The 26,141-nt window shown below is 42.3% G+C and overlaps 1 protein-coding gene and 1 pseudogene across 3 annotated transcripts in view; one reads left to right on the forward strand and one right to left on the reverse strand.

Moving 5' to 3' along the window:
* LOC139410659 (ras GTPase-activating protein 1-like) overlaps nt 1-23,058 on the forward strand; it is a 48,288-nt gene extending 25,230 nt beyond the window's left edge. Inside the window, exons 4-27 of one of the 3 annotated variants that reach the window (XM_071156026.1) lie at nt 517-587; nt 2,029-2,146; nt 2,440-2,471; nt 3,646-3,698; nt 3,928-4,078; nt 4,360-4,438; nt 4,561-4,684; nt 7,435-7,591; nt 7,923-8,010; nt 8,106-8,186; nt 8,561-8,718; nt 8,916-8,992; nt 9,139-9,311; nt 10,028-10,187; nt 10,381-10,523; nt 11,201-11,316; nt 11,526-11,630; nt 12,020-12,103; nt 12,275-12,342; nt 13,892-13,980; nt 14,299-14,376; nt 14,502-14,636; nt 16,696-16,775; nt 18,663-23,058. In XM_071156026.1, coding sequence (XP_071012127.1) covers nt 517-587; nt 2,029-2,146; nt 2,440-2,471; nt 3,646-3,698; nt 3,928-4,078; nt 4,360-4,438; nt 4,561-4,684; nt 7,435-7,591; nt 7,923-8,010; nt 8,106-8,186; nt 8,561-8,718; nt 8,916-8,992; nt 9,139-9,311; nt 10,028-10,187; nt 10,381-10,523; nt 11,201-11,316; nt 11,526-11,630; nt 12,020-12,103; nt 12,275-12,342; nt 13,892-13,980; nt 14,299-14,376; nt 14,502-14,636; nt 16,696-16,775; nt 18,663-18,711 — 2,469 coding nt within the window. In that variant the 3' untranslated portion in view covers nt 18,712-23,058. Of the gene's footprint in view, nt 1-516; nt 588-2,028; nt 2,147-2,439; nt 2,472-3,645; nt 3,699-3,927; nt 4,079-4,359; nt 4,439-4,560; nt 4,685-7,434; nt 7,592-7,922; nt 8,011-8,105; nt 8,187-8,560; nt 8,719-8,915; nt 8,993-9,138; nt 9,312-10,027; nt 10,188-10,380; nt 10,524-11,200; nt 11,317-11,525; nt 11,631-12,019; nt 12,104-12,274; nt 12,343-13,891; nt 13,981-14,298; nt 14,377-14,501; nt 14,637-16,695; nt 17,622-18,662 lie in introns of those variants that run through there. The other 2 variants (XM_071156027.1, XM_071156028.1) reach the window with 2 other exon arrangements.
* A 1,015-nt stretch (nt 23,059-24,073) lies between these two features.
* LOC139412304 (cyclin-H-like) lies at nt 24,074-25,772 on the reverse strand (annotated as a pseudogene).
* Between the last annotated feature and the right edge of the window lie 369 nt (nt 25,773-26,141).

The following is a 26,141-nucleotide window of genomic DNA, read 5'->3' on the forward strand; positions in this document are numbered from 1 at the left end:
TAAACAGTAGCTTACTGCTAACAAAGGAGCTGTAGAATAATATAGTAGTTCAGTATAATGCTTCTAGAAAGAAATGGCTAAATGCAAAAGGAAAATACAACATTTTAAAATATGGCCAGATTAGACATTGTGCATGTTTGACAAGTGGGCAGAAATCCACATAGTCATAGTGAGAGAGGAAAAAATCTATTTTATTAAAAAATGTTTTCAGGCTGTAACACAACAAAATGTGGAACAAGGCAAGTGGTATGAATACTTTCTGAATACACTATCTGGGAGATATCTGTCCCAACTTCCCCTATACCCCAGGCCATATTTCATAACTATCGAGAGAGAGAGAGAGAGAAAGAGAGCGAGGTGCCAGGAAAATACTAATGAGAGGTGTCCTGGAGGGTGTCTAGTCAAATACTTTCATTTGGATTGCTGAGGGGAGGGTTTGAAGATTTTAGTGGAAGCATTGGTTAATAGTGCAGTTTTTAATAGTGTGCTTGTGTCTGTCTGTGCTTATGTGTGTAGCCTGTAGAGGACAGGAGGCGAGTGAGAGCCATTCTTCCATACACCAAAGTGCCAGAGACCGATGAGATCAGGTAAAACCTACAAAGACACATTTTATGGAATGTGAGTGCCTTGTTGAAGGAGAGGACTGACAAGCACATCATCTGAATAATACAAAAACAGACCTCTCCCTGTCATTTAGCAAGACCCAGCACACTAACAGGTGAGTCTGGCTATTCTTTGTCAGATCATGAGAAACGTCTTTCTGAATCCAAGCCTTAACACAGAGACACTGCTAGCTCAGTCTTAGCTGACTGGATAGAACCATGCAATCTTTCTTTACAGTGGTATGTAGCTTAAAGGAGACGCCTTGTGGTGAATTGGTGCTACTACACCCAAACATTGCTGCAGGGACTTGCTACCATTCAGCCATGCGCATTAGTGAGGTCGGGCACTGATATTGTGCGATTAGACCTGGCTCGCAGTCAGCATTCCAATTCATCCCTAAGGTGTTTGATGGGGTTGGTGTCAGGGCTCTGTGTAGGACAGTCAAGTTTTTCCACCGATCTTGACAAACCACTTCTGTGTGGACCTTTGTGCACGGGGGCATAGTCATGCTAAAACAGGAACGAGCCTTCCCTAAACTGTTGCCACAAAGTTGGAAGCACAGAAATGTCTAGAATGTCATTGTATGCTGTTGCTTTAAGATTTCCCTTCACTGGAACAAAGAGATCTAGCCCGACCCATGAGAAATAGCCACCAAACTTTATAGTTGGCACCATGCATTTGGGCAGGTAGTTCTCCTGGCATGCGCCAAACCCAGGTTTGTCTGTCTACCAGATGGTGGAGCGTGATTCATCACTCCAGAGAACGTGTTTCCACTGCTCCAATGGCGGCAAGCTTTACACCACTCCAGCCGACAGGGTGTGTGCTGGCATTGCGCATGGTGATATTAGGCTTGTGTTCAGCTGCTCGGCCATGGGAACCCATTTCATGAAGCTCTCGAAGAACAGTTCTTGTGCTGACGTTGCTTGCAGATGCTTCAGCACTCGCTCTGTGAGCTTGTGTGGCCTATCACTTCGCGGCTGAGCCGTTGTTGCTCCTAGATGTTTCCATTTCACACTAACAGCACCTACAGTTGACTGAGGAAGCTCTAGCAGGGCAGAAATTTGACAAACTGACTTGTTGGAAAGGTGGGATCTAATGACGGTGCCACGTTGAAAGTCTGAGTTCTTCAGTCATTCTACAGTCAATGTTTGTCTATGGAGATTGCATGGATGTGTGCTCGATTTTTATACACCTGACAGGTGTGACTGAAATAGCCGAATACACTAATTTAAAGGGGTGTCCACATACTAGTTCAGTCGGCGATTAGCTGTAAAGCCTCAAGGAACCCCCACAGCCTTAAGAGATCTAAACTAAATAGACAATCATTATTGAGGAAAACAGTGTTATTTGTTGTGTAAAAGGAGACGCAAGTGTAAGTACATGTGTAGCAAAACATTGACCTGTTTCTCCTCTCCTGTCCGTCAGCTTCCTGAAAGGGGACATGTTTATCGTTCACAATGAACTGGATGACGGCTGGATGTGGGTGACCAACGTGAGGACAGAGGAGCAGGGCCTCATTGTAGAGGATCTAGTGGAGGAGGTGGTGAGTTAAAGATCAGTGCTCTGCACAGGCTTAAGATCAGCCCTAACCAGACACCATTCATTGTGTCCCAAACGGTACACTATGTTGTGCACTACTAAAGTAAATATGGTACCAATTGGGAAACTGTTGTGGTTTGCCATTTGAAAACGCCTTCAACCTTTTAAAAAAAAGTTATATTTTTTTTATTGTTAACCCAGGTGGCAATGGTAGCCATTTTATAAGTTTTTTCTGTCTTTTAAATTTGTCATTACTGCTCCACTGATTGGTTGAACTGACATTGTTCTTGTTTTCAGGGACGGGAGGAGGACCCACATGAGGGCAAAGTGTAAGTTTATTTTTATTCTCCTAGGTGGCCATACTATCCCCCCCCCCCCCCACACACACACACACACACACACACACACACACACACACGGACAGAGAACATCAACTCAATAGGAGAGCTTCATTTGTTAAAATGGCTCATAGGCTGTCTAAAAATATCATTGGAAGTTCATTATATCCCCACCTTCTGGCTGCCTCTGCACGCAACCCATGGTTACAATATATTCTATCCAACATATGTTTTCCTGTTGTGAAGGGGAGTGCGGTGTATATATATTTTTGTTGTGCGTCAAGCATTGCGCTGTTTATGACTTCAAGCCTATCAACTCCCGAGATGAGGCTGGTGTAACCGAAGTGAAATGGCTAACTAGTTAGCGCATGGTACAAATGGTATACAGGGAAATAATCCTATAATAACTACAACTTAAAACTACTTACTTGGGAATATTGAAGTCTCATGTTAAAAGGAACCACCAGCTTTCATATGTTCTCATGTTCTGAGCAAGGAATTTAAACGTTAGCTTTCTTACATGGCACATATTGCTTATTACTTTCTTCTCCAACAACCAAATTGAACACGTTTCATTATTTGAGGCTAAATTGATTTTATTGATGTATTATATGAAGTTAAAATAAGTGTTAATTCAGTATTGTTGTAATTGTCATTATTGCAAATTAAAAATCGGACGATTTTAATCGGTATCGGCTTTTTTGGTCCTCCAGTAATCGGTATCAGCGTTGAAAAATCATAATCGGTCGACCTCTAGTGTATACAGCATACGTCGTTAGTGACGTTGACATAGTCCATGTTTGCATCCATGCGACTCAGTGAAGTCTATGACGTAGTTTGTGACTCTGATACAAACACAATCCGGCTGTATATCTAGGTGTGTTTATTTTGTTTGCCAGCCTCCCAAAGACGGACTGTAGAATGTGAAAAATACATTTCACAAATCAAGCATCAATTTATTTATTTTTTCAGTTAATTAATTCAGACTGTTTGCTTTCTGATGTCACAATTGACCAAGTCCAACAGGATCTATCAAGTTGCGATTCATCATCCTAGACTGATCCGACCCTTCTGAAACCCCTCACTGCCCCTTTTTAACCCAGCACATATTGATCTGTTGGTTTTCTTTCCCTTTACACTCCTCAATGGTCCATCCTGTCTTTAGCTGGTATCACGGCAAGATCAGCAAACAGGAGGCCTATAACCTTCTGATGACAGGTACCACTATACTTTACATATTACATGATCCTCACTATAACCTTCTGATGATGGGTATATACTCTCTCTGCACAGTGGGGGTTACATTCCCATTTCTATGTGTTCTTGTTATCAACAATGTTCTGTTGCCGAAATAGATGTTCCGATAATGTATTGGTAGTAAAACATTAATATTAAACATGTTAATGCCAACAATATAAGTGAGTTTCTCTCGCTCTCTTTCATTTAGTTGGTCAAGTGTGCAGCTTCCTGGTCCGGCCGTCAGACAACACACCCGGGGATTACTCACTGTTTTTTCGGACTAATGAGAACATCCAAAGGTTTAAGATATGCCCCACTCCCAACAATCAGTACATGATGGGGGGGAGGTACTATAACAGGTATGTGTGACGGGGGCTCATACTGTCTCCCAGTGCAGTAACAATCAACCATGAGGCAGGCATTCAATAGAATCAGAAAATAACTGGTTAGGAAAACCCTGTGGCCTTACCTATAATTGTATAAAGATGTTGTGATATCCAGGTTTACAGTCCCACATAGAAATGTAGCTTATACAGAAAGTACTAAATACTATTAAGTCTGAAGCGTTATGATGGTCACTGCTGGTCAGTAGAAATAACTGCTGTGCTCAGTCTCTTCTCTATCTCTCTCTCTTTGACAGTGTTGATGACATTGTGGACCATTATAAGAAGGAGCAGATTGTAGAGGGCTACAACCTGAAAGATGCTGTTTCGGTGCAGGTAAGCCTGAGTTCAGAGACCTCCATAGTTGTGCGACCCCTATCATATCACTTTGAGAAGGCTATAGATTTACATGTATTTAATTTAATTGTGTTTTATTGACATTCATGTTTGTATTTCAGCACCAGGAACAAGTGCTCTCAGAGTTGGTGGACGGCAAGGAGATCTATAACACTATCAGACGGAAAACGAAAGATGCGTTCTACAAAAACATTGTCAAGAAAGGCTACCTCCTATTCAACAAAGGTACAGTTGAAGTCGGAAGTTTACATACTTAGGTTGTAGTCATTAACTCGTTTTTCAACCACTCCACAAATTTCTTCTTAACAAACTATAGTTTTGGCAAGTCGGTTAGGACATCTACTTTGTGCATGACGCAAGTAATTTACAGATTATTTTACTTATAATTCACTGCATCACAATTCCAGTGGGTCAGAAGTTTACATGCACTAAGTCAAATCAAAGTTTATTTGTCACGAATACCGAATACAATATTGAAATGCTTACTTACAGGCTCTAACCAATAGTGCAAAAAACGTATTAGGTGAACAATGGGTAAGTAAAGAAATAAAACAACAGTAAAAAGACAGGCTATATACAGTAGCAAGGCAATAAAAGTAGCAAAGTACATACAGACACCAGTTTGTATGGCTGATTTGAATATGTACATGTAGATGGTTAAAGTGACTATGCATATGTGATGAACAGAGAGTAGCAGTAGCGTAAAAGAGGGGTTTTCGGGGGCAAACATTGCAAATAGTCCGGGTAGCCATTTGATTACCTGTTCAGGAGTCTTATGGCTTGGGGGTAAAAGCTGTTGAGAAGTCTTTTTGTCCTAGACTTGGTGCTCCGCTACCGCTTGCCATGCGGTAGTAGAGAGAACAGTCTATGGCTGGGGTCTTTGACAATTTTTAGGGCCTTCCTCTGACACTGCCTGGTGTAGAGGTCCTGGATGGCAGGCAGCTTAGCCCCAGTGATGTACTGGGCCGTACGCACTACCCTCTGTCGTGCCTTGCGGATGGAGGCCGAGCAATTGCCGTACCAGGCATTGATGCAACCAGTCAGGATGCTGTGCCTTTAAACAGCTTGGAAAATGAAGTCCAGAAAATGATGTCATGGCTTTAGAAGCTTCTGATAGGCTGATTGACGTCAATTGGAGGTGTACCTGTGGATGTATTTCAAGGCCTACCTTCAAACTCAGTGCCTCTTTGCTTGACATCATGGGAATATCTAAAGAAATCAGTTAAGACCTCAGAAAAACAATTGTAGACCTCCAAGTCTGGTTCATCCTTGGGCAATTTCCAAACACCTGAAGATGACCACGTTCATCTGTGCGTACTATTGTTTAAACACCATGGGACCACGTAGCCGTCATACCGCTCAGGAAGGAGAGGCGTTCTGTCTCCCAGAGATGAACGTACTTTGGTGCAAAAAGTGCAAATCAATCCCAGAACAACAGCAAAGGACCTTGTGAAGATGCTGGAGGAAACCGTTACAAAAATATCTATATCCACAGTAAAACGAGTCCTGTGTCGACATAACCTGAAAGGCCGCTCAGCAAGGAAGAAGCCACTGCTCCAAAACCGCCATAAAAAAGCCAGACTCCGGTTTGCAAATGCACATGGGGACAAAGATCGTACTTTTTGGAGAAATGTCCCCTGGTCTGATGAAACAAAAATAGAACTGTTTGGCCATAATGACCATCGTTATGTTTGGAGGAAAAAGGGGGCAACTTGCAAGCCAAAGAACACCATCCCAACCGTGAAGCACAGGGGTGGCAGCATCATGTTGTGGGGGTGTTTTTAATGCTGGAGGGACCGGTGCACTTCACAAAATAGATGGCGTCATGAGGAAGAAAAATTATGTGGATATTATTGAAGCAACATCTCAAGACATCAGTCAGGGAAGTTAAAGCTTGGTCGCAAATGGGTCTTCCAAATGGACAATGACCCCAAGCATACTTCCAGAGTTGTGGCAAAATGGCTTAAGGACAACAAAGTCAAGGTATCGAAGTAGCCATCACAAAGTCCTGACCTCAATCCTATAGAAAACTTGTGGGCAGAACTGAAAACGCGTGTGCGAGGCATACGAACCTGACTGAGTCAGGAGGACTGGGCCAAAATTCACCCATTCCCATTATTGTGGGAAGCTTGTGGAAGGCTACCTGAAGTGTTTGACCCAAGTTAAACAATGTAAAGGCAATGCTACCAAATACTAATTGAGTGCATGTAAACTTCTGACCCACTGAGAATGTGATGAAAGAAAATAAAAGCTGAAATTAATCACTCTACTATTATTCTGACATGTCACATTCTTAAAATGAAGTGGTGATCCTAAGACGGGGCATTTTTACTAGGATTAAATGTCAGAAATTGTGAAACTGAGTTTAAATGTGTTTGTCTACGTTTTGTATGTAAACTTACGACTTCAACTGTAAGTAGCCCTGTATGAGCCTTTGCTTGCAAACCGGAACGGGTCATAGGACAGGAGCCTGTTTCTAAAACGTGAGGCAGCTTGATGTACAAGTATACCCCCTGGACAATACGCTAGTCTATCGCAGGGCCTTAGACTGGGGGTATCTCCTTTATGCTGAGTGCCAAGTAGAGACTCATCAGGTCCCATTTTTTTTTGGTATGACTCGGCTCACAACCTTCCAATCTCAGGGCAGACACTCTAACCGCAAGGCCACTGAGTTGGTAACAAAGGTACCAATATGTTTTTACTCTTCATTTTTCTACAGAGAATGGAACCTCAAATGTCTGCAAATGTAATCTAGACCGTAGCCTGTTTCCATTACTCTTACTTCTCCCTGAAGTGGTCACTGGTATACCCCCCCCCCCCCCCCCCCCCCCATATTTAAAAGGACTAGTGTGTTAAATATGGTGTAAACTCCTCCATAAACTTGAGGGAGTGAAGAAGTGCAGGCAGATGAGAGAGAATTTGGAAATTGACCTGACGTCTTCTCCTATTCTCCCTAACCCTCTCACCATCTCCAGGTAAAGGTAAGCGGTGGAAGAACCTCTACTTCATCCTGGAGGGGAATGACGCCCAGCTCATCTACTTTGAGAGTGAGAAGAGAGCCACCAAACCTAAAGGTCTGATTGACCTGAGTGTGTGTTCCGTGTACGGTGTGCACGACAGTCTGTTTGGCAGGTGAGACACGCGTTGATCTGAGTGGACATTGACAAGAACGAATCATTGCAAAATAACAATAGCTACTTTACGGAGGGAAAATGTACTTACTACAACTGATATTATGTGGTTGTCTCAGCTAGCTATCTTAAGATGACTGCATTAATTGTAATTCACTCTGGATGAGAGCAAAATGTCAAATGTATTTTTTATTTTATTTTGTTGCCGTGTTGTGCTGAGTTTTGTACTTAGTTCTCCGCAGTCTGAATTTGATAAATTCTGAGTTTGATCAATTGGATACATTCGATTGGGCACGTACTTGTTCAGTAATACCTGGCTGTCCTGTTTGCAGACCAAACTGTTTCCAAGTTGTGGTCCAGCACTTTAGTGAGGAACAGTACATATTCTACTTCGCTGGCGAGACTCCTGAACAGGCACAGGTTTGTACCGATCCCTCTTTGTTTGTCTGTCTGTCTGGATGTTCTGTCCCAATCACACCTTTCTTTAGTATTACAGTGTTCTTTCCTCTCTGTAGGACTGGATGAAATGTCTGCACACGTTCTGCAGTAACCTTAGGAAACCCACCCAGCCCACTCCCAACAAGAGGCTCCGACAGGTACAAACACTGGCAATTCCAGTCAAATGCTGTTTGCATTGTGCATTTCAGAAAATGCATTTGCCACGTATGCATAGTAAATCCAATTCATAAAACATTTGTTTGATATGGCAATACAGTATTGAATCTTGAAATGCAAGTTGGGCCTCAACTTCCCAAAGAACAAACCCTATGCATCAATCATCTTTTTTTTTTTTTTAAGATTGTTTACCAATATGTTCATTTGATATTATGCCATTATCCAAAGTGGCTTGTATGTGACCCAATGTGAGATTCAAACCCGCTACTGTGGTGTTCCATGCATCTTACTCCAGCCAGCTGAGGCATCAGAAACCCTGACTGTCTGTCGTCCTGGTGTGTGTGTGTCCCATCAGGTGAGCAGCCTGGTCCTGTATGTGGAGGAGGCCCACAAGCTGCCTGTGAAGCACTTCACCAACCCCTACTGCAACATCTACCTGAACAATGTGCAGGTGGCCAAGACCCACCCCCGAGAGGGCCAGAACCCCGTCTTCACAGAAGAGTTCATCTTTGAGTCAGTCCCAATTACAACTCCATTCAATGGCAATTTAGTGTGAAATGGACATTTTGTATTTGGCTTCCATATACTTTAACTTATACCATAACTTCTCACTGCACTTAGTAATATGTCCATAATATTGCATTGATACAATGATTAGCTATCATGTTTGGGTTCCTTACATTGACCGACATTTTTTGTATTCCCCTCAGTGACTTGTCGAGTGAAATCAACCGGTTTGAAATCAGCCTGAGCAATAAGACAAAGAAGAGCAAAGAAAGTGACATCTGTGAGTTACCGTTCTACTTGGACTAGCCATCTCAAACCCTCTCCTTTTATAATCCCATTCCATATCGATATGAGAAATGACTTGCGGCAGTGTGTTAGTGCCCCTGTGTTCCACTCAATCTCCATCTCTCTCGCCCTCTGCCTCAGTGTTCATGCGTTGCCAGCTGAGCCGCCTACAGAAGGGCCAGATGATAGACGAGTGGTTCCCTCTGAGCTCCCACGTGCCTCTGAAGGGCATCGAGCCGGGCTCTCTGAGGGTCCGAGCCCGCTACTCCATGGAGAAAATCATGCCTGAGGAGGAGTACAGCGAGTTCAAAGAGGTCAGACATACCCTACTAATGAAGATAATTCATGATTTCATCAATGTAGGATTAAGTCAAATCAAAGTTTATTGGTCGTGTACACCGTTTTGCAGATGTTATCGCAGGTGCAGCAAAAGGCTTGTTTCCAGCTCCAACAAAGGTATAATGACCAGCACACACTCAGTTAGACATCCAAAACAAGGATTTGCAGTTACCTGGTTACACAACCCTGCACCTTAGAGGCTGCTGCGTTATCTATATAGACTTGGAATCACTGGCCACTTTAATAATGGAACACTAGTCCCTATAATAATGTTTACATACTGCTTTACTCATCTCATATGTACTGTATTCTATTCTACTTTGTTAGTCAATGCCACTCTGATATTGCTCAAGCTAATAGTTATATATTTCTTAATTCCATTCTTTTACTTAGATTTGTGTGTTTTTCGAATTCTTAGGTACTACTGCACTGTTGGAGCTAGAAACACCAGCATTTCACTACACCTGAAATAACATCTGCTAAATATGTGTATGTGACCAATACAATTTGATTTAATACACATACTCAGTGAGACATCCAAAACAAGGATCAGCAGTTGGTTACATAGTGTATTGTGATGTGCAGAGTACGTGTCCTGGAAAAAGATAAGTGGAAAATGATCGCCCACTTGTTTTTACATCGTGTCACTGACCCTAGTCTGTCCTTCGGTCTGTCTGTCCGTGTCCCTCAGCTGATCCTGCTGAAGGAGTTCCATGTGATCTATGCTCTGGCCCATGTGTGTGGGCAGGACCGCACCCTGCTGGCCAGCATCCTGCTGCGCATCTTCAGACATGAGAAGACAGAGGCCCCTTTACTCAGGACACTCAATGACCGAGAGATCAACATGGAGGGTATTGAGATGAATATTTACAGATATACTATTGTTCTAGCGACATCATTTTATTTTAGTGACATAGCATTTCCCTTTGGTTGGGTCTTTATCATCCTGATGTATCTCCATTTGTAGATGCTTGGAGGCAGATTGTGTTAGTATGATTTCAACATGAAAGCTATGACAAGTCCCCTCTCTCTGACGTTTCCCAGACGAGGCGACAACCCTGTTCCGAGCGACCACTCTGGCCAGCACGCTGATGGAGCAGTACATGAAGGCCACGGCCACACCCTTCGTCCACCACGCCCTCAAAGATACAATCCTCAAGATCATGGAGAGCAAGCAGTCCTGCGAGGTAAACATACACTTTCTATTTATGCAGAAAGGCTTTTCATACTTAGAGGTAGCCTTGTTTTTGTTTAGCCCAAGCTCTATCTACTGTATCTGTTTTGGCTTGTAAAATAGTTTGGGCAACATCTGTAAAGTTACGTTAGTCACAACTCTTTCAGCTGAGAAGTGTGTGGGCGCCAACCCAGCTATTCATGTTATCTCCTGAGTGGAATGGAGCACTCAGCATTTGTAACATCATATTAGTACTTTGGCTACCCAGAAGACAAAACAGTAACTCATGACACAGATTCAACTTTGGTTCCTGCTTGGCATTCCCCAGTTTCTGTTGTGATCCCGCAGGACTCTGAATCTCTCTTCTTCTGGGACAGAGGGCATTACACACTGTGACATTTAACATTGATCTTGTACAGTTGCTTTCAACATCAGATCCTACTCTAGTGAAAGAAGAGGTCTCATGTAACACCTTCCTAATATTAAGTTGCACTGCCTTTTGCATCAGAACAGCCTCAAACCTTTCCTTCCCTTCATCTACACTGATTTTGAAGTGGATTTAACAAGTGACGTCAGTAAGGGATCATAGCTTTCACCTGGTCAGTCTGTCATAGAAAGAGCAGGTGTTCATAATGTTTTGTACACTCGGTGTATGTCTATGATGAAACATCTCTTTCTCCCTCCCTCTAGCTGAACCCCTCCAAACTGGAGAAGAACGAGGATGTGCATCTGAACCTGGCCCACCTCCTCCTAATCCTGTCTGAGCTGGTGGAGAAAATCTTCATGGCTGCTGAGATCCTGCCCCCGTAAGCACACACACCACGTCCACGGTGCATATACCAACAAACTAACACGGGAACCATCCACATGTGATATTAGGGTTGGGTGATATACGAACTTTAGTCATATCGTCGATCGTGACTCGTTTATTTGGACTAGCAAAAAGACGAATCAATCCCAGTTGATCATTTGACTAGAATTAAAACATTTCACTGTACTGTTCTGCTTTGTCAAGTGTAAATAGGCTTTCATCTGTCATCGACGATGACGTCCCCATCGATGATGGCTGTCAATCATTGTCGACACCCGATGACATCGTTCATCGGCCCAACCCTAATAAGTAAGGAAGTGTATATTCGACCAGCAGAACACAAACTTAAGTTTAGGCATAGGGGTCGAAATCACTTACGTTAGGTTTTGGAATGAGGGTCAGAATAAGGTTGGGTATAGTTTGAGGTTAGGGAAAAGTAACATTGGGTTAGAGTACCACCACCCACCGCCATTCATTTTCTGCCAGTAAAATATACACTGCCAGTAAGAAACCATTTCCATAGTTTGAACCTTATATCATGATGTTCTTCTGTTGTACAATCAATTTATTATGTCATCGGACAAACCAACAAATTAACTGAAAACATGAAAGTAGATCCATAGGGTAGTTTGACATGTATACAGTATATTTAAGTCATATTCCAGTATTCACATTTTCTCTCTCATTGACCCTTTCAGAACTCTACGATATATCTATGGGTGTCTACAGAAGTCAGTGCAGCAGAAATGGCCCAACACCACTATGAGAACCCGGGTGGTCAGGTAACTAACTAACTATAGACACCATAAATCCTCATGTATAGGCATCGCATAGAATTGGAATGGTGAAGCCCTTGGTCAAGGGGGAGCTCTATTGGGAACATTTAACAAAGTTCTACATGTGATGAATACAATTTTGATTTGAAGTACTGATTTCTTGTTTGGCTATTCCAGTGGCTTTGTGTTCCTGAGACTGATCTGTCCTGCCATCCTCAACCCAAGAATGTTCAACATCATCACTGGTGAGCTTAACCTGTTATGGCTGCAATCCCGATTCCCGGGATCGATATGACAACTACCAGTGAAAATAGAGGGCTCAAAATTCAAACCACAGAAATCTCATAATTAAAATTCCTAAAACATACATACATGTGTCTTATATCATTTTAAAGCTATTCTCGTTGTTAAACCCACAAGGGTCCGATGTCAAATAGGCTTTTCAGCGAAAGCACTACAAACGATTACCGTATGTTAAGTCTCGACCAAACCACAATAAGCACAGCCATTTTCCAGCAAAATATAGCATTCACAAAAAACAGAAATAAAGATAAAATGAATCACTAACCTTGAATTATCTTCATCAGACGACACTCATAGGACTTCATGTTACACAATACATGCATGTTTTGTTTGATAAAGTTCATATTTATATAAAAAAATCTTTGAGTTTACATTGGCGTGTTAGATTCAATAGTTCCAAAAACATCAAGTGATTTTGCACAGCCACATCATTCAACAGAAATATTCATCATAAATGTAGATGATAATACAAGTATTACACATAGAATTATAGATATACCTCTCCTTAATGCAACCGCTGTGTCAGATTTCAAAAAAACTTTGCGGAAAAAGAAACGCATACAATAATCTGAGACGCGCTCAAAAGTAAAAACACCACAGCCGCAAAGATGGCGTCAACATAAACAAGAAATTACATGATAAATATTCCCTTACCTTTGATGATCTACATCAGAAAGCACTCCAGGAATCCCAGGTCCACAATAAATATTTGTTTTGTTCGAAAATGTCCATTATTTATGTCCAAATACCTTTTGTTAGAGCGTTTGGTATACATATCCAAACGCTAATTCTGGTCAGCGTTATATCGGACAAAAACTTCAAAAAGTGATATTACCGGTCGAAGAAACATTTCAAACCAAGTACAGAATCAATCATTAGGATGTTTTTAACATATAGCTTCAATAAAGTTCCAACCGGAGTATTCCTTTGTGTCTTCGTGAGCAATGGAACGCAGGTGACTACCATGAGGAAAAAGCACGATCACAAATTGGCTGCTTGATGGACATCTGACATCTGATATATTCTGCTCTCATTCACTCCCACAACAACATAGAAGCCTCATTTATAATTTCTATTGATGGTTGACATCTAGTGGAACCCCTACATCATTCATATCTCAAGGGGATTTCATTGGGGACTCTGAATACATACAAGCTCAGATTTCTGACTTCCTGTTGATTTCAACTCAGGATTTTGCCTGCCAGTATGAGTTATGTTATACTCACAGACATCATTTAAACAGTTTTAGAAACGTCAGTGTTTTCTATCCAATACTAATAATAATATGCAAATATTAGCTACTATGACTGAGGAGCAGGCTGTTTGATATGGGCACCTTTCATCCAAGCTACTCAATACTGCCCCTGCAGCCATAAAAAGTTAACCCTTCGATGTATTTCAGAAAATGATTATTGCTTAGCTTGGAATGAACAGTATGATGTCCATACATTACTTAATATCCGTGTGTGTTCAATTGTTTTTTTTGTGTAGACCCTCCCTCTGCAACAGCGGGACGTACCCTCACTCTGGTTGCCAAGTCTGTCCAGAACCTGGCTAACCTGGTGGAGTTTGGTGCTAAGGTAAGACCTCCTTAAAGCTCCTACGCTTTTCAGTGTGGGGACGTTTCTATCCCTGTGTCATCTAAGCACAGGCAAACCAAAGTGTAATCCTTCACAGCTTTGTGTTGTACCTGGTTCAGGGAACAGTAGTTATAATATTGGGAGAGTTTATTTTGCATGGCATGGGGGCTGGACTTTGTACATTTCAGACCATTCCATTGGGCTCAAGTGAAATCTCCACCTACCCAGGACATGGGGCCATGCAAAACAGACTCGCCCATTCATAACTCTACCATCTGTATGTCAGAAAGTAATGGAGTGTTCCTCTTTTCAATCCAGGAGCCCTACATGGAGGGAGTGAACCCCTTCATCAAAAACAACAAACATAGGATGATCATGTTTTTGGATGAGTTGGGTGTAGGTTACCTGTTTTCATTTCTTTTAGACATCATTGGAACTCTTAGGTACTTGTAGACGTCATAGCAATTCTCTCCCAATGTCTAGGGACGACATTAATGTGTGTGCATTTGTGTCCTTTCTAGAATGTCCCTGACCTCCCTGAAGCTACAGAGCACTTTAGGACAGACCTGTCCCGTGACCTTGCTGCCCTGCATGAGATCTGTGTCTCACACTCAGACGACCTCCGCACCTTGAGCAACGAGAGGGGAGCACAGCAGGTGTGTAAAGTTTTAATGTCACATGCACTAGAACAGTGAAATGCCTTTCTTGCAAGCTGAAAACCCAACAATGCAATAATCATTATCAAAGTAGCACTAAAAATAGCAGGGTAGAATAAAAACACACGAGAAATAGAAATAAGAACACGAGAAAGGAAGAAGCTATATACAGGGTCAGTTCCAATACCATATTTACAATGTGCAGGGATATTGGAGTGATAGAGGTAGATATGTACACTATATATACAAAAGTATGTGGACAACCCTTCAAATGAGTGGATTTGGCTATTTCAACCACACCCGTTGCTGACAGGTGTATAGAATCGAGCACACAGCCTTGCAATCTCCATAGACATTGGCGGTAGAATGGCCTTACTTTCAAGCTCAGTGACTTTCAATGTGGCACCGCCATAGAATGCCGCCTTTCCAACAAGTCAGTTAGCCAACTGTAAGTGCTGCTGTTGTCAAGTGGAGACGTTTAGGAGCAACAACTTTTCAGCTGCGAAGTGGTAGGCCACACATGCTTACAGAACGGGACTACCGAGTGCGTAGCGCATAAGAATTGTCTGTTCTCGGTTGCAACACTCACTACCAAGTTCCAAACTGCCTTTGGAAGCAATGTCAGCAGAAGAACTGTTCGTCGGGAGCTTCGTGAAATGGGTTTCCATGGCCAAGCAGCTGCACACAAGCCTAAGATCACCATGTGCAATACCAAGCTGGAGTGGGGTAAAGTTTTCTGCCATTGGACTCTGGAGCAGTGGAAATGAGTTCTCCGGCATGATGAATCACACTTCACCATCTGGCAGTCCAATGGGCTATATACAGATGGGCTGTGTACAGCTGCAGTGATCGGTAAGCTGCACAGATAGCTGATGCTTAAAGTTAGTGAGGGAGATACAGTGGGGAGAATAAGTGTTTGATACACTCCCGATTTTGCAGGTTTTCCTACTTACAAAGCATGTAGAGGTCTGTAATTTATCATAGGTACACTTCAACTGTGAGAGATGGAATCTAAAACAAAAATCCAGAAAATCATATTGTATGATTTTTAAGTAATTAATTTGCATTTTATTGCATGACATAAGTATTTGATCACCTACCAACCAGTAAGAATTCCGGCTCTCACAGACCTGTTAGTTTTTCTTTAAGAAGCCCTCCTGTTCTCTACTCATTAACTGTATTAACTGCACCTTTTTGAACTTGTCTGGCGAGTGCCAGCCTACGAGAGCATACAGGTCATAGTGGTGGGTAGTATATGTGGCTTTGGTGACAAAACGGATGGCACTGTAATAGGCTGCATCCAGTTTGCTGAGTAGAGTGGAGGCTATTTTGTAAATGAAATTGCCGAAGTCAAGGATCGGTAGGATAGCCAGTTTTATGAGGGTATGTTTGGCAACGTGAGTGAAGGAGGCTTTGTTGTGAAATAGGAAACCGATTCTAGATTTCATTTTGGATTGGAGATGCTTAATGAGTCCGGAAGGGGAGTTTACAGTCTAGCCAGACACCTAGGTATTTGTAGTTGTCCACATATTCTAAGTCAGAACCGTCCAGAGTAGTGATGCTAGTCGGGTGCAGGCAGCGATCGGTTGAAGAGCATGTGGTGTTGTATGGCATTGAAGCTCGTTTGGAGATTTGTTAAGTGTCCAAAGAAGGGCCAGATGTATACAGAATGGTGTATCAAAGAATCACCTTCGGCAAGAGCGGAATCGTAACTTACACATTCCTCATGAACTTAGTTCAACTGTCATACCCCATCAGAACCCAAAACATTTAAGCTTATTTCACTCCAATGTGTGTAAACAAACACTATATAGCTTCAAATCAACACTATAGTTTTAACCATGTTATCACGGATGGTCATTCCTTGCATCCGTGTCTGAATTTTAGTGGTTACATTTCTCTAGGCTATCCCTCTGCTTTTTAGCAAAACGGGCTGGGTTTACACTTTATTGGTACAACTGCTGATTTCCCCTTTTAATATGACAGTAGTAACAGAAACATGCCATGTCGTCGTGATTGTAAACCATGGCTCTGTCTCGCTTGTTTACTCTCTTTGTAGCACGTGCTGAAAAAGCTGCTGGCCATCACTGAGCTCCTTCAGCAGAAACAAGATCACTATGCCATGTCCAACAGCAACAGGTAGTACAGCACTCCTCCTCTCTCTCTTGCTCTCTCCCTTTGTCTCCCTGCACAGAGACACACAGGGGACCTGACCCAGCATGCTCCAATCATTACCATGGCACCCCTCCATCTCCCATCTCCTCCTACAACAGTCCCACCCACCACATTGCCCATGCCAGGAGAGCTATGCAATGAAAGCAGCAGAAAACCGAACCAACGCAGTACCTAAACAAAAAAAACTCAACTTGCACCAGACTGCTGTATGCGCAGGAAATGTGTTTTTTTCTTCTGAAAACAGTGTTCATGATTCTGTGACTTGGGTACATGTATGCGTATGATTCCCATTCATCAAGAGGGTCAAAGATTTGATTTCAAAGTAAAGCTTCACATGCCCAAGACATGTGTTTCCACACAGCACAGGTTGCCAAAGTATATCTATCTCCCTGCTCAATATGAGGAAAGTCAACTGACATGAAGCTACAGTCAACCCTGTAATGCTTTTTACTGTTATGGTTGTGACAATGTCCACAAAGTGCTGAAACTAGCGTTTCTATTTGTCTCCAGTATTTTGGGGTTCTTTCTCTGTATTTTTGTCTGGAGATTCTTGCAGAAAGTATGTTTATTTTATCTATTAAAAAAAAAATCTTGCTGGAATCATGAGTATATAGTTGAAACTTTTGTTTGTTTTTTTTCACTTCCAATTGTATCGCATTTTGATTGTTTGGTTCACTCTTCCTTAACTTCTCAATGCCAGACAAGATGCAGAATAAATACAAATAAAGTTAATGTTTACAGCAGTAAATCTTTGAATAGTACAGATTGTATCAGACATGCATGCACTTATTAAAGTTGTTTTGTAAAGTAGATAATGGAGTCGTTCTTCCCCAGGTAATTAGTGATTGTTAAAGTGCCTTCAGGGCTGTCTGCTCTGTGTTATGGCCTAGAAACCCAGGTTTGAGATTTAAGAGCAGCCTTGTATCATAACTTTTCAAAAATGGGTATTGAAGTATGGCAAATGAATGTTGGCAAGTTCACTGTGCTCCGAGCCTAGTGATGTTATGCCCATGGAATATACACATTTTTACTACATAAGTAATTTAAAACCACATTTGCATTTCAAAGTTGACACCCAATAAAACATGTATCTTACAGAAGACGAGACCTTTTGAAAAAGCATCATTGTATGGCCTCAAAGATAATACAATATCTAAATCTTCTCTCGTTGTTGAATCTTGCACACATTGGGTAGACCTGTGAGACTATTGGCCAGTATTGCTGACAGTCCTTCAGTGACAACAGGGGGTTGGGTGAAAAACAAAAATGAAAACATTGTTTGCGTCATTCATAGGTCATCCAGATCTTCATCAGTCCGCTCCTATTAAACAGAGCTATTTAATGACCTGTAAATCATGAGGCACTGGTAGCAAAAATGTGAAGTGGTTTTGACTCACCTCTTCTGTCATCTGGGGCTCTTTCACTACATGATCATCCTCGTATCCTTTCTTTTCCTGTAAAAAAGATTGAAAATATATATTTGTACTTTTTCTGATGTTAGTGCACAATCGGGTGGTATATGTAGTATTGTTGACCTGTAAGCTGTAGGCTTTAACTGACTGGACTGAAGCAATGTCAATCATGGAGTTCAGTCTGCTGGAATATGTTTTTAAGAACCTGTTTTCCTTGTTTGCACCTCATGATCATCCCTTCAAGTCATGCACATCCCCCCCCCCCCCTCCGTTGTCTAGTGTACATCTGTCATGACAGCTCCATGTAAACACCGTGTGACATGACCGTCCAGAGTTCATAGCAGGATGGATGTGGAAAGGGTTATGGTGGCATGGTCAATAAATGGCATTAAGATGTAACTGATGTACAGTCCTCAACAGTGTGCACTTTGTCTTGCAGGACTGAGTGCACCATCATGGCATTGGCTGCCATCATCCAGGTAATGTGATTTTTACCAATGGGACGAGGTCAGTCAGTCAGCCATGTACTGGCATGGAACACTGGACCGAAAAGATAGGTGGTTTTGTATTGAGCATGTAGCTTTCTGGACATTATGATCCATTATGGCCGACTGAGTCCTGCAATGGGAACGTGACTGACTGGATCTGGGATTCTCTTGCCAGTCCCAAAGCCCTTGAACAGACACTGGTGAAATAATGAGTAACTCCTTACCCAATGCTAACCTGAACTATATTCAAGACTTTGCCTACATGGCAGAGTTATATAGCTTACAGAGAACTATAAACTGGACTATCTCCTGTATGTTGACTGGCTTGGCCTTTGTCCTGACTTGAACCCTTGAGGTCCCTACACATTTAGCCGCCTTGTCAACAGTGGAACCTTCCTGAAGGACCTTGGGTCAGGGGCTAGCCAAAGCACCGTAGCGATAACAACGACCTTCAGGGAAATCTAATGTAGCACCGATCCAAGAAAGCCTTAACTCCCTTTCTACACACCACTACTTCACTTGATTTTACAACCCAACCTCTTCCTATCTCCACAATGGCCGCTTACAGTCCACACTGGCATATATGCGCGCGCGCGCACACACAGTACCAGTCAAAAGTTTGGACACCTACTCATTCAAGGGTTTTCTTTGTTTTTACTATTTTCTACATTGTTGAATAGTGAAGACACCTAAACTATGAACTAACACATGGAATCTTGTAGTAACCAAAAAAGTGTTAAACAAATATTTTCAAAGTAGTCACCCTTTGCCTTTATGACTGCTTTGCACACCTTTGGCATTCTCTCAACCAACTACAACTGGAATGTTTTTCCAACAACCTTGAAGGAGTTCCCACATATGCTGAGTACTTGTTGGCTGCTTTTCCTTCACTCTGCGGTCCAAACCATCTCAATTGGAGGCAAGGTCAGCTGATGCAGCACTCCATCACTCTCCTTGGTCAAATAGCCCTTACACAGCCTGGAGATGTGTTGGGTCATTGTTCTGCTGAAAAACAAATTATAGTCCCACTAAGTGCAAACCAGATGGGATGGCGTATCGCTGCAGAATGCTGTGGTAGCCATGCTGGTTAATTGTGCCTTATTCTAAATAAATCACTGACAGCGTCACCAGCAATGCACCCCCACACCACTTCCTCGATGCTTCACGGTGGAAACCACACATGCGGAGATCATCCGTTCACCTACTCTGTGTCTCACAAAGACAGCGGTTGGAACCAAACATCTCAAATTTGGACACATCCAACCAAAGGACAGAGTTCCCCCATCTAATGTCCATTGCTCATGTTTCTTGACCCAAGCAAGTCTCTTCTTATTGGTGTCCTTTAGTAGTGGTTTCTTTTTAGCAATTCGACCATGAATGCCTGATTCACTCAGTCTCCTCCTGCACAGTTCAGGTTCAGTTGAGGTGTGTTTCTGTTACTTGAACTCTCTGAAGCATTTATTTGGGCTGCAATCTGTGGTGCAGTTAACTCTAATGAACGTATCCTCTGTAGTCGAGGTAAGTCTGGGTTTTCCTTTCCTGTGGCGATCCTCATGAGAGCCAATTTCATTATAGAGCTTGATGGTTTTTGCGACTAGTTGAAACTTTCAAAGTTCTTGACATTTTCCGGATTGACTGACCTTCATGTGTCAAAGTAATGAAGGACTGTCGTTTCTCTTTGCTTATTTGAGATGTTCTTGCCATAATTTGGATTTAGCCCTATTTAGTAAAAGACCATCTTCTGTATACCATCTCTACCTTGTCACAACACAACTGATTGGCTCAAACGCATTAAGAAGGAAAGAAATGCCTTAAATTAACTTTTTACAAGGCACACCTGTTAATTGAAATGCATGCCAGGTGACTAACTCATGAAGCTGGTTGAGAGAATGCCAAGAGTGTGCAAAGCTATCAAGGAAAAGGGTGACTACTTGGAAGAATAACATATTTTGATTTGTTGAACACTTTTTTTTGCTTACTACATGATTCCATTTGTGTTATTTCATAGTTTTAATGTTTTCACTATTATTCTACATTGTAGAAAACAGTAAAAATAAAGAAAATTCCTGGAATAGGTGTGTCCAAACTTTTGACTGGTACTGTATGTGTGTATATACACTGCTCAAAAAAATAAAGGGAACACTAAAATAACATCCTAGATCTGAAGGAATGAAATATTCTTATTAAATACTTTTTTCTTTACATAGTTGAATGTGCTGACAACAAAATCAAATTTATCAACCCATGGAGGTCTGGATTTGGAGTCACACTCAAAATTAAAGTGGAAAACCACACTTCAGGGTGATCCAACTTTGATGTAATGTCCTTAAAACAAGTCAAAATGAGGCTCAGTAGTGTGTGTGGCCTCCACGTGCCTGTATGACCTCCCTACAATGCCTGGGCATGCTCCTGATGAGGTGGCGGATGGTCTCCTGAGGGATCTCCTCCCAGACCTGGACTAAAGCATCCGCCAACTCCTGGACAGTCTGTGGTGCAACGTGGCGTTGGTAGATGGAGCGAGACATGATGTGCTCAATTGGATTCAGGTCTGGTGAACGGGCGGGCCAGTCCATAGCAACAATGCCTTCCTCTTGCAGGAACTGCTGACACTCCAGCCACATGAGGTCTAGCATTGTCTTGCATTAGGAGGAACCCAGGGCCAACCGCACCAGCATATGGTCTCACAAGGGGTCTGAGGATCTCATCTCGGTACCTAATGGCAGTCAGGCTACCTCTGGCGAGCACATGGAGGGCTGTGCGGCCCCCCAAAGAAATGCCACCCCACACCATGACTGACCCACCGCCAAACCGGTCATGCTGGAGGATGTTGCAGGCAGCAGAATGTTCTCCACGGCGTCTCCAGACTCTGTCACGTCTGTCACATGTGCTCAGTGTGAACCTGCTTTCATCTGTGAAGAGCACAGGGCGCCAGTGGCGAATTTTCCAATCTTGGTGTTCTCTGGCAAATGCCAAACGTCCTGCACGGTGTTGGGCTGTAACCTGTGGACGTCGGGCCCTCATACCACCCTCATGGAGTCTGTTTCTGACCGTTTGAGCAGACACATGCACATTTATGGCCTGCTGGAGATCATTTTGCAGGGCTCTGGCAGTGCTCCTCCTTGCACAAAGGCGGAGGTAGCGGTCCTGCTGCTGGGTTGTTGCCCTCCTACGGCCTCCTCCACGTCTCCTGATGTACTGGCCTGTCTCCTGGTAGCGCCTCCATGCCCTGGACACTACGCTGACAGACACAGCAAACCTTCTTGCCACAGCTCGCATTGATGTGTCATCCTGGATGAGCTGCACTACCTGAGCCACTTGTGTGGGTTGTATACTCTGTCTCATGCTACCACTAGAGTGAAAGCACTGCCAGCATTCAAAAGTGACCAAAACATCAGCCAGGAAGCATAGGAACTGAAAAGTGGTTTGTGGTCACCACCTGCAGAACCACTCCTTTATTGGGGGTGTCTTGCTAATTGCCTATAATTTCCACCTGTTGTCTATTCCATTTGCACAACAGCATGTGACATTTATTGTCAATCAGTGTTGCTTCCTAAGTGGACAGTTTGATTTCACAGAAGTGTGATTGACTTGGAGTTACATTGTGTTGTTTAAGTGTTCCCTTTATTTTTTTGAGCAGTGTATATGTACATATACACATCACTGAAGCTACTAGCTATATATTTTATAAGCTGCTTTACCTGTTGATAGGATACACTTAGGCTTATATGACAAAACCAGTGTTTGTGTATGATTGCTAAATGGAGTTGTACTATAGGTTCATATTTGTATCATAGCTTAACAGTTTGTAGGACCTATTTGTAACCTGTGAATGTGTAACCCTATTGAAACGAACCTGATGTCTGTTTCTGAGAAACTAAAGGAACAGAAGCTTTCATATAATTGCAATTTCAATGTAACCCTCACTAACCCACCTTCCTTGGCGATACACTAACCAAGATCATACAGAGAACTTCTGTGCAGGCCAAGCCCAGATTCACCACCCTGTCATTTGGATGAGAACTGGTTGATTTTGTTCAACCATCGTCTGCTTTTCCAAACAGCTCAAAGTCAGAGACTTGGAGCCGATAACCTGTAGTTTCTCAGTTTAGATGCACTGAAGATTACACAGACCTGACTCAAGTGTTCATAGACTAGACTATCGATATGGGTGACACAACTCCTCTCTTCAAAATGTACAAATGTAACTGTTCTGCTTCCTCTTCATTTCATATAGTGGATGTGTTCATTTTAGATTTTTCTACCTGATAGACAGAACTGTGAATCTTTTGCATCTTAGATACACTTGTTTGACCTGGCTAAATAAAACTGTTAGTATGTTTGGCAAAAGGTATTGCTTCATTTGTGCAAGACTATTTACTCTGAAGTGGTCTTTAACAGAATATCTTCTCCTTACCTGACAGCCATTCCTATCACACAAAATGAACATGTTACTCAAGTCAGCTGATCATTTCTACCTCCCCAGTTGTGTGGTAGTGCACCCATGTAAGTATACACTCTTTTTGCGCAATGCAACAATTGCATGTGTTTGTAACTGACATTCATTCATTAACTCAATACACTGAGTATATCAAACATGAGGAACACCTTCCTAATATTGAGTTGCACCCCCTTTTGCCCTCAAAACAGCCTCAATCGTCAGGTCATGGACTCTACAAGGTGTTGAAAGCGTTCCATAGGGATGCTGGCCCATGTTGGCTACAATGCTTCCCACAGTTGGCTGGATGTCCTTTGGTTGGTTGGTGGACCATTCTTGATACACACAAGAAACTGTTGAGTGTGGAAAAACCCAGCAGCGTTGTAGTTCTTGACACAAACCGATATGACTGGCACCTACTACTATACCTCCGTTCAAAGGCCCTTAAATCTTTTGTCTTGCCAATTCACCCTCCAAATGGCACACATACACAATCCATGTCTCAAGTCTAACATCTTTATGTTAAATCCTGTCACAATCCTGTCTCCTACCCTTCATCTACACTGATTGAAGTGGATTTAACAAGTGACATCAATAAGAGATCCTAGCTTTCAGTTGGATTCACCTGGTCAGTCTATGTCATGGAAAGAGCTTGTTTTGTATACTCCGTGTTTACGAACATACACGTTGGCGTTTGTGCCAAAGTCAGCATGGGCCCTCTCCAAATCAAACTTTATTTGTCACATGCGCCGAATACAAGTGTAGACCTTACCATGAAATGCTTACTTACCAGCCCTTAACCAACAGTGCAGTTCAAGAAGAGTTAAGAAAATATTTACCAAACTAAGGTAAAAAATTTAATTAAAATAAAGCTTAATTTTGTAAGCGTTCACCTCGTTTCAGAAATTCATGCTTCTTCATGAGTTTTTATCCCTGTGTAAAAAGAAAATTGTCTGTGAAACACCATGAATAGCATTTGTATAATTTTGATTTGCAGTCAACTTTGATCAAGCTTTCCACCTTGTGGTTGGAATTGGAATCATTGCATCGTACATCTTTAAGAGAGTCTCTTTGTCCTCCTTCAGTCCCACTCTTTCTCAGAGATTCTGGGTTCTCCAGAAGAGGGTGTCTTGTCTGAGGTAAAGGTCACCAATACAGGGCTGTTATCTGAAGCCTAACCTGCTTGGTTTTCTATTCATACAGATTTAACACACCTACAAGTCCGCAAAATCGGTCTTTAAATCTCAGCAACACACTTCATTAGGTTATGTTCATCTGCTGTATCTCTACAGAGCTTCAATGACCTGGTAAGTATCTCCATTTCCATCCAACCACCTTGAGGTCTATGAGCAGGCCCTCCATCAGTCTGTAAATGGTGTGTACCACCAGGTGGAAGTTGAGCTGCTGAATGAGAAGGAGCACATACTCCAAGATCTACTCCAGAGCCCTCTCCTGTCTGGCCGCACTCTTGCACAAGATCCCCCACAAACTGGGTGCTGGACACGTTAAAGTCATCCACCTACAGGACAGGTAGGCACAGGTCAGCCTGAAAGAGAGAAAAAAAAGAGGTAAGCCAGGGAAGAGGTGGGATGAAAAGAGTGGGAAGTTAGCAAAACAATAGAGCAGAGGAAGGAAAAGTTGTGAAGAGAGCATGAGGAGGAGAGAGACATGGAGGTTAGTTCAGAAATCAAGTGTATCTGTAGCTACCTGAATATAAGTAATCAGAGGAGCCTATATACTGTATTTCTTAATATAGGAATATAAGAGTACTAGTCAAAATCAAGCCCTTGACTACTCACTCACATGATTGTTCTGGGGTGGTATTCCATTAGTGAGTTGTTCAGGTAAAATCTCCGGAAATACATGATGGCTGTACCCTGTTGATGATTGCAATGTTAATCGCTTACATAAAACCGGTTAGGTCGGATTTACGGTGCACCCTAATGTCTGTTAACTGAGAACTAAAGTCTCACATAATTGGTCAGCTGCTCAATTAAGTTCTGGGTTCATGTTAAGAGAAGAGATGGAGCTCCACCTTCTCTCTTTGCAAGTTATGGGCATAATGTCTCCTTCTGTTTAAACATTCAAAAGATGCCAACAACTGCGAAATCTTGATTAGTCCAAATAACCAGTGAAGACAAACACCAGAACTACTGCTACCTTATCCTATGCATCCCATTCAGTCCCTACAGATTCTCTGGGTTTACATGCAGTATATTTCCATGAGTGATTAGGCGTACCTTTACAAAATACATACCACAACAGACTTGGGCATCACAGGCTTAAAAGCATTACAGAAGTCAAGCAGTCTCTTCTCATAGTGCCTGAAGAGGATGTCCTCCTCATAAGAGTCACTAACCCTAGGCTTTTTAAAGGAAGGGATAAAGGAAAGGATGAGAGACGACAACATTGGGAGGTGGCAAATATAATCATAAAGTTGTAGTGCAAAAAAAAAACTAGACACTGTGACTCATTATCACATGTAATGTAACATGCTACAAATAATTTTACCTTCCCACTGGTGAGCATTTTGTTGCAATATTTCCCGGTTGGGTTCATATCTCAGTTTCATACTTTCTTCATTGTCGAATGTCCAGAACTTTCTCTGTGAGCTATTGTGAAACATGGTAAAGCTCTGCACATAACAGAACATGTAGGTTGTCAGGATGTCATTGAATCGAAGATACTGACACCAAACATGACATGTTCAAGGTAAGTTACCTAGCAAGCTAGCAAATTCTTTAGCCACCAAAAATAGCATGGGACAGTACATTGCCTATAAAATTGAAAACGTTATTAGATAGTTCAATGAAGCAAACTGGGCTGGGACTTCCAAATGCATGGTAGCTCTAAAATAATCTTAATTCACCGAGGTAAAAAAAAAAACAGTTTCAAGTAGGATATTTGCGCTTTCAAACCACTTGAACCACAGACTCCAAATAAGTGTCACGATGTTGGAAAAATAGCGCACAACATTGCACAGGTCTTATTTTCA

This window comes from Oncorhynchus clarkii, chromosome 6 (assembly GCF_045791955.1).
Source record: "Oncorhynchus clarkii lewisi isolate Uvic-CL-2024 chromosome 6, UVic_Ocla_1.0, whole genome shotgun sequence".
In the NCBI taxonomy this organism is placed as follows: domain Eukaryota; kingdom Metazoa; phylum Chordata; class Actinopteri; order Salmoniformes; family Salmonidae; genus Oncorhynchus; species Oncorhynchus clarkii.